General features: G+C 28.5%; 1 protein-coding gene across 1 annotated transcript in view; it reads left to right on the forward strand.

Moving 5' to 3' along the window:
* The window catches only part of LOC130675746 (hemicentin-1), a 160,906-nt gene that overhangs the window by 49,080 nt on the left and 96,657 nt on the right, over positions 1-15,169 (forward strand). The window contains exon 2 of the mRNA XM_057481587.1: positions 11,205-11,340. Within this exon, the coding sequence (XP_057337570.1) occupies positions 11,205-11,340 (136 nt within the window). The remainder of the gene's footprint in view (positions 1-11,204; positions 11,341-15,169) is intronic.

Raw genomic sequence — 15,169 nt, forward strand, 5'->3', positions numbered from 1 at the left:
TAATTATTTAATCTATTTCATAAATTTTTCTATTTATTTATTTATTTATTTATTTATCAATAATTAACTTATTAATCAGTAACGTAAGCTTTTATTGGTCGACACAGGCCAGCTAAGGACCGTCATTATAAAATGGATATAAACAATAAAGACTGCCCGCATGAAAATAACATATATTTTGATTATATATAAAAAAATATACCGTAAATATATAATTTTATAGAACGGCAAAAATGTATGTATAATAAAATATAATATTTATATAAATTCAAAGTTATACTTTGATTTATAATTTAAATTATAAAAAAATATATACATATTTTCATAATATGTAATATAATTATAAAATATAATTTTTAACTTATAAAATTCATTATAAATTTACATATATTGGAATGATATATAATAGAATATATTTTTTTATATATTAAATATTATATTGTTAAATATATTTTTTTATATAATTGACGTTGGAGAATCTCAAGATATTGAATTGTCTATTGTATTATATAATACATTATATATCTAAAAATATAAAATAAAATATGAAAAATAAAGACTTTCAGTTTGACGATGATTGTGAGTATCAATGAGAATATATTTTATTCGAGTAAATTAAGTATGTAGATCGAACTTGAAAGGAAGTTTGTAGAGAGAGTCGTTATGACTATAAATTTTCATTTATATGATTAATTTTTAATATAAAAAATAATTACTCAAAATAAAATAAGTTTTAGAGGATACCGAAAGAGCATTCATGGAACTGAAAATTTTTCGAAGCACAAAAGTGTCATGTATATCTTTTAATATATACAAGCTTATATACGAGCATTATATATTATATTAAACTGTTAATAATATAATTTGAATTATAAAATCATAATATATATAAACCTATAAATTGATACTATATAATGACATATATTTTTAACTTCCCGCTAAGAAAATTGTAAATTTTCAAAAATTCGGGAAGTTATTGGTTTCGGTCCGATTTACGAAAATCGAATTTCCATCAGATGTCGACGTTTTGAGGTCCGAGGGAGCTATTCTGACTAATTTCACGATGATGTCCGAGTGTATGTATGTATGTATGTACGTACGTACGTATGTAAATACCTGTATCTTTTGAACGGATGAACCGATTTTGAACTTTAAGGTGTCATTCGACGCGGATTGACAATATCTTGAAGCCAAGAGAAAATTAAGCTTGATCGGTAGGGCTCGTTCAGAGATATTCCAAAAATAAAGTTTTTTGAAAAATGTTTTTTTTTGATAACTTTTAATGTGCTCGATAGATTGATTCCAAAATGGACTGGGCTCTAGAGCTTTATAAGCCGCGTCGAATGCCACCTCAACCATCAAAATCGGTTCATTCGTTCAAGAGAAACCGTTGTCGAAAGAATTAAAAAAAAAAAAAATTTTTATTTTTCCTGAAATATCACAAAAACGACTCGATAAATCGAATCCAAAATTTGATCAGCTTTAGAACTTGACAAAACGCGTCGATTGCCGCCTCAACCATCAAAATCGGTTAATTCGTTCGCGGGATATCGTGGGAGAAAGAAATGCTAAAAAATGGTTTTTTACAAAACAATGGCATACAAAAGTATTTTCGAGCTCGAAGAGCTTGAAAATGTATTCACAATAGTGTTTTCGAGCTCGTTGAGCTCGAAAACAGCGGGAAGTTATAGGGCTGGCCCGTAGGGTCAACTTATAGACCGATTTTTTTTATATAATCTAATATCATATGGAGTTTTTATAATGATAATATATGCCAAAATATAAAATTATATATTATATTGATATACTTTTAAAATATAAAATTTTATATTGAAAACGGCAAAAAAATAGTTATTTTCAAATATATAATTATTTACATTCTAAATTATACTATAATATAATAAATATTATATTATCTGATATAATATCAGAGTATAAGTTTTTTTCATGCGGGTGGCGCATGATCATTTATTGCGAATTTTATTTTTCTGTTCATCTTTTAATTGTAATACAATTAGAGAAAGATGAACAGTTACAGCAACTAAAGTGCTTGCATGAAATATTAATCAGCCATTTAAGCATCTCAATTAATAAATGCTTAAGATGTTTTGATCAATGCAACTCGGAATTTTTCTGAGTGTACCCAAAGTAATAGGGTCAGAGTTATTTACAATGCTATGAATCAAAGTAACTTACTAAGAAATATTTCTTGATTCAATACGTTAATTTCTTAATAATTATTAAGAATGAATTTTTCTTTCATGATTTATCTAAAGCCATGATATATTACTCTCTACATAAAATGTAAAGTTTTCTTACGTGCTAGGAACCTATGCTTCACCAACCATCTAACTTCATAAATTTTAACAATATATATAATAATGTAATTAACCTCCGTACTACAGCACCTGACATGTAGCCTTTTAGAAGCAGTAACCAATAAAGATTTATGAAAAAAAAAAAATATATAAAAAGAAAAGAAGGGTAATTGAGCTCTTTGAGCTCAAAGAAAACGTGAATTTTCAGGGCCGGTCCGCAAGAGCAACCAGTGCCTTAAATATTTTTTATTTGAAGTGAAAAAAAATTATAGTATCATTGTAATATATCTTATAATTATTTGAAGTGTAGACAGAAGTAAAAATTTAGAGACTAAATTTATAAAAACGCACAGAAAAAAAAAATTCTTAGCGCAAAAAATGTTTACTTGCCCCAAGAAAATTCTTACTTACACCAAAAAATTTTCTGTATTATAAATTGAAAACAAAAATTTTCTTGGGGTGAGGAATCATTTTTTTTTTGTGCCTGAGTAATGTATAAAGTTTATTTAGTTCTTAAAGAATTAACAATTTTAATGTTTATTTTATACTTCTTTGTGACATGAATTCAATATTTGGATACTCTCATAAAAGTAACTTCATATATTGATACATACACGTATATTTATATATGAATTATTATGAGTCATAATTCAAAGACATTATAAAAAAAGTTCTCAGACATCTAAAAGGTCAGACAATTTAACAGCTCATTTTTTTTTTTTTTTTTTTTTTTTGCTGAAGACAAAATTTTATTGATAAAAAACATTTCTTCTATATAAAGTATACTTAAAAGTTAATTGCATGATAGCAACCGCATGTTTGACTTTCTTAACAAGTCACTTGAATATTTAGATGATCTCTCAAGTATGCAATACAAACAATGAAAGTTTGAGTGCGTTACATTAGAAGCATCCAACACTTAAAAACGGCAGTTCATCTCAAAATTTCTCTATAGATTAAATACACAATACCCCCTGACATGAAAATTGTTAAAGTCGCATACTACTATTCATTAATAACGTTATAGCGTAACTCCAAAACTAACTGTTTTATCGTTCAAAATTTATTGAAGCGTGAATTTGGTATTCGTATCTACACATGATCACTGAGTTTATAATGTTAAGTTTCACACAGAATTGAATTAAAAGTTAATATTATTATATGTATAATTTTGTGTGTATTTTGCACTACAAATTTCTTGAGTAATAAATTAAACTTATGGTTTTATACTCTTTATAGAAGTTGAAATAAAACAGATAAATTCAAATAATTAAAAAAAAAATCTCTATACTAATTGAATTGTTTCTTCTTGTACATTTTTTGAAAACGTTAAATTTGGAGAAGGAAATGGCTTCTATTTTAAAAAATCGAGCTATAGTATGTTTGTAGATTTTTATATTTTCATGATATTGAAGATAAGGGAACAGCCTTATCGGCAGTAGCCGCTCGAGTCAAAATTAAAAAGGTGATTTGAGCCTCCAAATCTTAGACGAGGGTAAGGAGGTTCAAACCATCTTTTTAGAATATGAAGATCCATACATCGAAAAGGTTATTTGAACCTAAACGTGGTAACTTTGTCCACTTTTACCAAGTTTAGATTCAAATTATCTTTTTACAAAAGTAAAGTAGGCGCCCAGAGCCTAAATCTATAGATCGAGAAAGACTCTCATCGGATCGTCTACAATTGGTAAAGAAACAGAAGAGAAAAAGGGGCAACTAATTAAAAATGGCCGCCTTGATCGAAGAAAATTTGGAATTTAAAAATTCCAAAAATAATGTTTTAGTAATAAATGTTTTGTCGTAAGATTAAAAACAATAAAATCTAAAATATTAATAATGATAACTAAAGTTATACGAATAGGCGTTCGAATAGAATAGTACTGAGTCATTCGAAATTCGAATTGAATAATTAGAACCTTTGACTTATTAATATATGATTAATTAATTATTTTATTTGAACAATAAATACGAATAATGTATTGGATAACGGAAACTGCCAAAGAAATTGAAAAAAACTGCTGAAAACTAATCTACTGCCACCGGGATTCGAAACCAAGACCTAACGAATATGAAGCATTATCACTGCCGGACTGCTACTCGAACGCTCACGATCAGATAAAAAAATATCTTTATCCAGTTAGAATCCAGCCATTATTCTAACAATAATATCATGCTAAAGAATTAAGCTCATTCGAAGTTACATATTGAAGGTATGGTAGGCCTCAGAGGGTTAAAACATCGTTTTAAAAAGGTGATTCAGTCCTACATGCGCTTCGTTTAGGACACCGAGGACTTAAATACCATATCACATTCAGCAGCAAGTCCAAGATCAAAAGAACTGAAGCTTTTGAGGTTTAAACAACTTTATTGATTTGACTCGGGCGGAGACAAAAAGGGTATTTCATTATAAGTGGGGCTCACACATGTTTCAAATTTGATCAGTAAGCATCTTTCGGCGAATTGATGATACATTTGCTTAATTGGGTCTTCAACAAGCATCAATATTCAATGTGTTTATACAAAAGGTATAAAATATACTTAGTTTCAATGTTAACTTTGAAATTCCGTAGTTTCGTGCTATACTGCACTATTTGACATGATTTCCTTATTTTTCCATGTATTGACTCTCTAGCCAATCACCAAAACATTAAGTTATATGTCTATGTGCCATAAAAGGTAGTAGTTTCGTCCTGAGTACGTTGACGGAATCATTAGCAAGGCTATGCTACGTACTCTTGCCTTTGACTACCCCTTATACATACGCACCAAGCTAAAGCCTTGTCGCGGGCTTCGCCGAACACTATACTAGTAGAAGGAGGCGGATACCGTCTAAACCACCTGAATTCAAATGTTAATAAGTGAGCTGCTACATAAAAATTATAATTATAATTATATATTTAAAAAAGTTATTTTGAAAAATTTATCAGATCTAATGTTGTTTTCATCAATTTTTTCATTTTAAGATGCAAGGCTCACATAGGTATCTAGTGTTATAGACAAAATTACACACGGAAAACTTGATCCGTCGTGTAACTGAATACGTGGACATAATTTATTTACGGAAATTAAACTATGAGCACTTGGAACTTTGATAAATGTGGTAAATCCTGACTCTAAACAAATACTGAAAAAGAAGATCTTTTTGTTGTATAATATTGTCTGCTATAACAGTGAATGTATAGCTTGCTCGTCAGATATCCTTCAAGGAGAGGGATATCTGACGAGCGTCAGATAAGCTCGCCTACGGCTGGTGCGTTTGATTTGAGAGGGATATTCTATCCTTGTATAACATAATAAAGGAATATTATATGATGATGAAAATTCAGTCTGCGTCACTTGAATAGCCTCACCTATTTTATTTCAATAACTGATTCTTTACTTGCTGAGATATAAAATTATCTGTATATTTTATATTACTTATTTAAGACAGAAAAAAATATGTTGTTAGTGTTCGAGAAACAAAGCGAGGATATCATAAGGGGGACATGCCACTGGTCGGCAGTTCGTCACATGGATAGCCTCAGTCAAATTTATTGCGCAAAGGAACGAATACGTTTCATTTTCGTATTATTATGTTGCAATTTTACAGCGTGGTGAATAAATTAAAATCGATTCAAAACACCAAAATTGGTTACTGTATAAAATGGGGCGCAATAAAATGTTAAGTATTGAAGAAATTAATAAAATTAATTTTTTACTTAATCAAAATTTATCTCATCATGAAATCGCTAGAAGAGTGAATAGAAGCTCCCAGGTAGAAAATTGTCTTAGTCGGACAAGTTTGAAACTTACAAATAGCTTTATTTTAGCTTAACATCTAAGTCTTGTTTTGTAAGCTTTATTCTAGGTTGTTATTAGGATGAATTCTATGACAAGTCTTTAGAGTGTAACTAACCTTCAAATATACCTTGCTGTTAGCTCTTTTTCCACGCGTATGATAAGATTTGTTCTAAGCTTGGATTCTAAACTTAAAACTACCTTATCTGCTAACATTACTCCAAGCGTACATTGAAAACTGAAGTTTGAGGTTAATTAGGAGTTTGTGTTATTGTTTATAAGTAATAAATAAGTTCAATTTTATTTGCAACATATATAAAGAAAAATATTTACTAAGCAAGTAAGTTTTGATTTTTTTTAATTTATTGAATCACAAGTTTTTAATGCTCATAATAAAAAAATTTGAATTTTTTAGAACGTCCTTACTCTCTTAAGTTAAATCAGTAAAAATGTTACTGATTTTTTCAGTGGTTACAAAATTTACTGAAAGATCAGTAGCTTTGAATAAATTTACTGACTAATAAGTAATTTACTGACTAATAATGAATTTAGCTTCACGGCAATAAAGAGTGCCATCTACTTGGAAGCTTGTTTGTTAGACAGAGGTTGATTGCAAGTTATAATCAAAGTTTATTATTTATATTGCACTATTATTAGGGTAAGTTTAAAATATTTTAACAAACAAAAGTTAATTTATAATTTATATACTAATAAAACTTATATATTTTTCTCTATTGAATGTGACTAGAATAATTCTGAAATGTATTTGTAGTTGATTTACATCTAAGGTAATGCGTAACCTCAAATCGTCTTATTAATTATTTTATGTTTTGAAATAAATATTATTATTATTTTCAGATAAATGTTTATACGGTGACGTCAAAACCACTAGGGAAAATATATATAACACTACACATTTAATGCCCAATATCTGATGTTTGTTTACAAAAAAAAAAAATAATAAAAAATTTTTCTCTGTAAACATGTTTTCAAGCTTGAATTACCAAATCTATTCTAGCTAAGAATAAGATATACTTTTAACCTTATAGTAAGCTAAATTGTCACTGTTTATGCAAGCTAAAACTGCAAGCTTTATGTTAGCGATACAAAGCGTTACCAACTAACCTTGTGTTAACCATAGTTTGTTAGCTAATTTTAGGCTAAAACTGATAAAATTAGCTTAATACAAGCTAATTCCATTGATGACTTTCTACCTGGGAGTGCTAAAATTATTGATAATTTCGTGAAAAACAATGAAAACTATGGAAAAAATTATAAAGGTCGAACGAAATTTGCAACAACGCCAAGGGAACGTCGAATGATAATTCGCGCGGCATCTAATTCCATTAAGACTGTGAGGCAAATAGCGGGACAAGTTGGAACAGCAGCGTCTATTTCAACTGTAACAAGAGTGATAAGACGGGCAAAGCATCTAAAGAGAATGAAATTGAAGAACAAATCGGCTTTGAATCAAAAACACATATCAGCACGACTTTTATTTGTAAAATAACATATGAGTTGGATAGATAAATGACTACAAGTAATTTTTTCAGACGAAGTAGAATTTAATTTAGATGGGCCTGATGGATGTATTTTTTATGAAATAGTATATTACACACCAAGGGAGGAAAATTGGACATTCCAACCCGCGTATATAATTGTCTACTCGAACAGAATGCGAACTTTTTTATTTAAGAAGTTTAGATGAGGGTGGGGTAAATTGATCACATCCAATTGCAGAGTATATTTTACGCAGTGAATTGCAAACTCTGTCTCAAAATAGAGTTAACCGAAAAATCAGTGAAGTAAATACTAAGCTGCATTAAGTTTTGTTAACCCTAAAATGTTTCATAGATTATATATTTTAAAATTATTAGTAGTTATTAATATAAAAAGAATGATCAATGAAAATGATAGTGAGTTATTATTGTACTGTATTGAGTATTTCATGTATTTACTAAAATAATTTTGTTTATCGTCTCAAAAAATGAATAAAATGAATAAATTGTTGAATTAATATGGTTGTAATTTATTTAAGAATATAACAAAAATTGAATGTATATGTATATTTTTTGATCAAATGAAGGAGCATTTGATGGTCAAAGGAAAGCCTTTTTGTTCTTGAATCAACAAAGCTTTTCTTTCTTTTACCAATACTTTTTTTTTCACTCTTTTCTTTTACTCTGTACAGCCTCGGAATGCCAGAGCTCTTTGATAAACTGCGAATAAAAGACCATTTTCAGTGCCCGGCCGAATATATTTCCCTCGTAATCCGTCGACGATGTTATAGAATCGAGAAAAAGAGAAAAAAGCAAGATCGAGTAAGAAAAAAAATTTCATAAATATATATATATACGTATAAGGAGACCACAAGAACAAAGAAATGCAGTGAAAAGCAGAACAGACTATAGCAGATTTAAGCTTTAAAATTTTGGATAAATTCACACAGATCCTCTGAGGATTCACAATGTCTTGAATATAAACAGACATTGTCAACAGATATATTTCAAAATATATATTTTTTCCTTATTCTTATTTAATCAAAACATTTTTTCATACTTTTAAAGCCCACTCATAAATATGGTAAAAGCTTCTTCATGAATTATAATTAGCAAACATAAATCAATTTCCGTGTTATTTTGCACTCAAAAAAATGTACACGGAAAAATTGAAATTTCATTTTTTTTCACTCACATATTTTTAAAATATTCGGTAACGCTGATTTACTTTCTGTTAAAAGAGAAAGAAAAAAAAATTGTTCCATTGTTATAATCGCCCGCATGAAAAAAATGTATATTTTTATCTTATATACGAAAATATATAATTATATCAAACAGCAAAAATTTATGTATGTTTGAATATAATGTTCATATAACTTGAGAGTATATTTTTTCTTATAACAAACTATAAAAGAAAAAGTTTGGAAAATCCAAAAGTGCACACCTCGAACGCTCATGTTCCAATGAAATATATAAATTATTGATTTTCTTTTTAATTACAAAATTTTTTAATAAATATCTAGAAAGAAATTCGTCGTTTTTTTTTTTAATTTAGTTAATTCTATGACAGTTGGTAATAAAAAAAAAAAATATTTGATGGTAAAGTAGAACCTTATGATATCAGCAAAGTTCGATGATAAAAAAAAAAAAAATTCCCGATAAAATAAAAAAATGGCTGCAGTGTGTGTTTGTTTACATGGAATAGTGCCGGTTTTAACAGAAATGATTTATTTAAAAAAAAACAAGAGGGTCTACAGTAGTGATTTTCGAAAAGAACCTTCTTTGCATAATTCTGAAGACAGTGAAAAAAAAAATAAAGTCATTTTGTCAAGCCGTTCACGAAATATCCGTGCCACAGACTTTTTTTGGACTACAGACTAACTGACGTCCTCGAAACATATTTTTTATTGAACTTTTTTTTATTATAATATGTATCGGACAACTTAATGAAAGTATCAGTCTTATTAATTAGTGTTTCCTCTTTAGGTTAATGTGCTTTTTATAACGTGCGAGTGTGACATAAACATAATATATACAGCTTAATGAGGAAAAGTCAAGTGACCTTGACAGGTCCGTTATAAAGCACAACCTCGCCGCTTCGCTTTCGAGGCGTGCAATATATATTTTAGTATAGAGCATTGTATATTTTCAAAATATAATTTGCCGGTTATAAATTGCAGTCTAACGAAATATAATCGAGACATATATTTTAAAGTATAGTAAGTGTTATAAGAAAACAATAATTTTCATTATATTTTTCCAACATATCGCATTATATATTGGATAATATACTTAAAAATATATAATATAAATATTTTTTTAATCGGTAAAATGAACATTCAATTTATCAGTTTAACTCAGGAAAGAAAATAAAGGTACAGATTAATGAAGAAAAAACAGATATCTCAGTACATATTAAGTAGATCTGACCATAGATGTTTATATGTAAGTGTGCGATTCAATCAGGGGATGTCAACATACGACTCTGACTATAAAAAACTGAATTAAACTTTTTTAGGTTTAAAACATGATATAGGCTTGGAATAAACCTTTTAGACTTGAAATTTTATAAGTCCATAATATATATTAGCTTATATATTAACATTATAAAATTACTTATGTGTTTATAATATAATTTTAAATATATGGAGTTCATATAGCTTGAATATATGCTAACATATAATATTATATATCATGTTTGTATATTTTGAAAATATATAATTATATAATTAAAACGGCAAAAAAATAGTTATTTTAATATATATGACTTCTTATATAAATAATTATATTGTAATAAAAGCTGTGTTATATTATTCAGTATAATTTTAGGATATAAATTTTTTTCGTGCGGGCGGAGTTGAAAAAGTAATGAAATAACCTAAATAATTTGTGATTTATTTAAATTTAAATTTCATATATCTCTCAAGCGTAGTTTCATTATTGAAGAGATCCTTATACGAATAGAGAGTAAGCGAAATACTTTTCTGATGACTATCAAGTAAAACTATTTTTGCTGTTATATCTGCACCCTATTCATTGAACTTTTTTTTCCATCATCATATAATATATATACTCATACATATGGCAACTTATAACTTTGAAAAGTAAGCATTCCGGACGTACTTTTGGCGGGCGTACCACCCAGAAATAGATATCGAGGCCGGATGAATTCCCCTCTTATTCCTTCTCCATTTGGCTCTATATTCATTGGTACGTTGGCGCCGGATCCATTCAAACTATGACTTAACCCGTGGAGGTGTGTATCAAACTTTACAGTTCACCCGAGTTTTGCTTTCACGAATATCAGAGTATCAGGACAAAAGAACCTCTTCAATATATCTATATCTATCGATTGATTGCTTTTTCATAAAAGAATTTTTCGTTTCAATTTTTTAAATTACAACGAGATTTTTTTTTGTTTATTCGTTTGTTGTATGCCCATTATCAGAAATGAGTTTGTGGAAATGCCGTCAAGCATTGAATTTTTTTTTTTTATACAAAAGAACAAATACTGAAACAAAAAAATAATTAAAATTATTGACACAAATTATTTTAGTTTCAAATCATTATTTTTATATTAATGTATTTTTTTATCATTTTATTTTTGTAGGAACGCCAACTAAATTGGTGTGGGCTGAGGAATACGACGATGTTGAACTACCTTGCGATCTTACACCTCCAACGCCGATGGATTCTGTGATCATGGTACTTTGGTTCAAAGATGATGTTGGTATTCCTTTATACAGGTATATGCCATTCTAATATTCAAATATATTAATATTATCATTATTTTGTTCGTATTATTATCATGCAATCAACCTCATACAGTCCGCGTCACTTGGATAGTATCACCTATTTTTTTCAATATCTGATTCTTGATCAAAATTTTTTCTTCCTTCCGCAAATCATAAAAGTAATAGTTACATCCATCAGGCCCATCTAAATTAAATTTTATTTCATCTTAAAAAATTACTTGTAGCCATTTATCTATCCAACTCATATGTTCTTTTACAAATAAAAGTCGTGCAGGTATATGTTTTTGATTCAAAGCCGATTTTTTCTTCAATTTCATTCTCTTTAGATGCTTTGTCCGTCTTGTCACTCTTGTTACAGTTGAAATAGATGCTGCTGTCCCAACTTCTCCCGCTATTTGCCTCACAGTCTTAATGGAATTAGATGCCGCGCGAATTACTATTCGGCGTTGTTGCGAATTTCGTTCGACCTTTATAATTTTTTGCCTAGTTTTCATTGTTTTTCACGAAATTATTAATAACTTTAGCACTTCTATTTACTCTTCTAGCGATTTCATGATGAGATAAATTTTGATTAAGTAAAAAATTAATTTTATTAATTTCTTCAATACTTAACATTTTATTGCGCCCCATTTTAAATAGTAACCAATTTTGGTGTTTTAAATCGATTTTAATTTATTCACCACGCTATAAAATTGCAACATAATAATACGAAAATGAAACGTATTCGTTCCTTTGCGCAATAAATTTGACTGAGGCTATCCATGTGACGAACTACCGACCAGTGGCATGTTCCCCTCACGATATCCTCGCTTTGTTTCTCGAACACTAAAAACATATCTTGTTCTGTCTTAAGTAAGTAATATAAAATATACAGATAATTTTATATCTCAGCAAGTGAAGAATCAGTTATTGAAAAAAAATAGGTGAAGCTATCCTTGACGTGGACTGTATATTATATGAATAATATTGACTATTACGTAAAATGAGCAGTACATAAATCTACCAAGTTTATTAGGGTGCTTCATTTGAAACGAACATTTTTTATTTTAGCGGACACAAGAAAATTTTGTTGCTTATGTTGAGAGAAAAATTCCCTGAAAATTTCAGCTCTTAATTTTAATTTTAAATACTTTCTATCGAGCATCAAAGTTTTCCCATTAAAAAAGCATGTAAATCGAATAACTTTTCTTTTTAATTACTGTAACTTAGCCCGATCTTAAGCTTTCTTTTTGAAACCAGTTTTTATTTGTAGAGTAATTATTGCTTTTTAAAAGTGTATGAAACGGTTTTGGTCTAACTCGATCCATGTCTATTGTATCAGCTCCGAAAGTCAATTTTTCACTTTTTTCGTTTATTTTTGTTAATAGTGAAGAAACGGCTCATCTTAAAAAAAATATGCGCAGGACCAATCTTCTAGGAAAATTTGTCTTTTACAAAATAGCTCGTGACACTTATATTGCTAAAGTGCACTGTTCATGAGATACATGCATTTTAACATTTTACAGTAAAAAAGATTAGTACTATAGTAAGCTTACAATTTTCTTAATGTTAAAATGCATGTATCTCATGAACAGTGCACTTTAGCAATATAAGTGTCATGAGCTATTTTGTAGAAGACAAAATTTCCTAAAAGATTGGTCCTGCGCATAATTTTTTTAAGATGAGCCGTTTCTTCACTATTAACAAAAATAAACGAAAAAAAGTGAAAAATTGACTTTCGGAGCTGATACAATCGACATGGATCGAGTTAGACCAAAACCGTTTCATACACTTTTAAAAAGCAACAATTACTCTACAAATAAAAATTGATTTCAAAACGATAGCTTAAGATCGGGCTAAGTTATAGTAGGGGAGGGTGGGGCAGAGCGGCCCCCCTAAGCCAATTATTATTTTTTGTGGCTTTCAACCATATGATCACTTTACATTTGTCCTATTTCGAACAATTTTATGGACATTTTGCCAAAATTCTGAAAAAAATTTTTTTTTTTTTGTGGGGCAGAGCGGCCCCCCTTCAAAAAGTGATAAAAAAAATTTTTTTTTTCGTTTTTTTTTTTTTAAATTGTTTTCATCATTAAGAATGTATTTCTTACTCTTGACAACTATTTTTGGTTTTATATTACTCGAAAAAAATTTTTTAAAGCGTAAAAAATCGTTCACTCTCGATTACCTTAATTACTAATTGTTATTTAATAAAAAAAAAAATAAATTCTATAATTTTATTTTATTTCAAAAATTTATCAACTAAAAAAAAACATTTAATTTTTATAAATTTTTAGTGACCAAATTTGCCTCTTACATAAAGAAACGGCCGAAAAAAGTGGAAAAATAATTTTTTCGGAACTTTCGGCTGGTCCATTTTGCCCCAGGTGTTATGCGTAGGGCTAGAAATGTGGAATTATAATAATTTTTTTTTTAATTTGACGATAAAAATACGAAAAAATCACTTTTTCAAAATTTTGGGCTTGTCCATTTTGCCCCAAATGTCATGCGTAGGGGTAAAAATGCGCAAACATATCGGATTTATAGTAATTAGTCGAAAAAAAAAAAATTTTTTTTTTGGTCAAAATTTCAGGGGGGCCGCTCTGCCCCACCCTCCCCTAATATAAAAAAAAAGTTATTCGATTTACATGCTTTTTAATGGGAAAACTTTGATGCTCGATAGAAAGTATTTAAAATTAAAATTAAGAGCTGAAATTTTCAGGGAATTTTTCTCTCAACATAAGCAACAAAATTTTCTTGTGTCCGCTAAAAAAAAAACGTTCGTTTCAAATGGAGCACCCTAGTCCACATAATATGGTTTTAACTCAGTATAAATAAAAAAAAAAAAACAGGAAAATATAGTTAGGAATATTTTTTTTTTTTTCGGTGTGTAGGTTAGCTTTAGAAATATTGACAATGAAATGACCGAAAATAAAAAAAAATTTTAAATGCATACTTGAAACTTTTAAATCGTTTTTTTTCTCGTTTCAATATGAAAATTTTATATATTTCTGTACAAAACTTAAATTTTATAGTGGGTACACCTTAAGGCAATAAAAATAGAGTTATTTATTTTTATTCAAATTTTAAAATATTTTTTGCTCAACAATAAATATTATCTTATGCATATATGCACTTAATATTTATAATTGAACCATTTGATTTGTTTACAAAAAATAAAAAGTAAATATATTATTTTAAGCATCGCTGAAAAATCAACAACTTTATGGAATATAATATTTTTTTATCAATATTATTGTATGACGCTTGCGATATGAGATATATTATTTTGAATTTATTCATCCGTGACGATAGAATTCGTCTACGCGCTTGATTACCTCAGGTTTTAATCCGGAATTTGTTGATATCGAGAATAGAAAAAACAAGTTTCGCTCACTCAGGATTTTTCTTTATTTATTTCACAAAACTGTTTGACGTATAAAATACAAACGATAAGAGAAATATATATGTTGCCCACGTTATCAGAGGTAAAAAAAAAAAGAATTTTATCGATAGTAGTCGTTCTAGTATACAGTAATACATAGCTTTAAGCTTCAACATCGTTATGTATTACAGAAAAGCTAAAAAGTTGTATTCGTGTCTCTCGTTATAGATATTTGCTGCAGATTTATAAAAAAAATAGTAATAAAAATCAAATAAATCTCTAAATCTCTAAATGACTCAGTGTTAAGTCACGTATTGTTAAAATTTCTACAAACATTTAAATCGACATTTACTTTTAATAAAATCAGCAAGTAAAGTACAGTCCGCTTTATTTGGATAGCCTCACCTTTTTTTTTCAATATCTGATTATTAATCAAAATTTTTTCTTCCTTCCGCA

This window comes from Microplitis mediator, chromosome 10 (genome assembly GCF_029852145.1).
Source record: "Microplitis mediator isolate UGA2020A chromosome 10, iyMicMedi2.1, whole genome shotgun sequence".
Taxonomy (NCBI): Eukaryota; Metazoa; Arthropoda; class Insecta; order Hymenoptera; family Braconidae; genus Microplitis; species Microplitis mediator.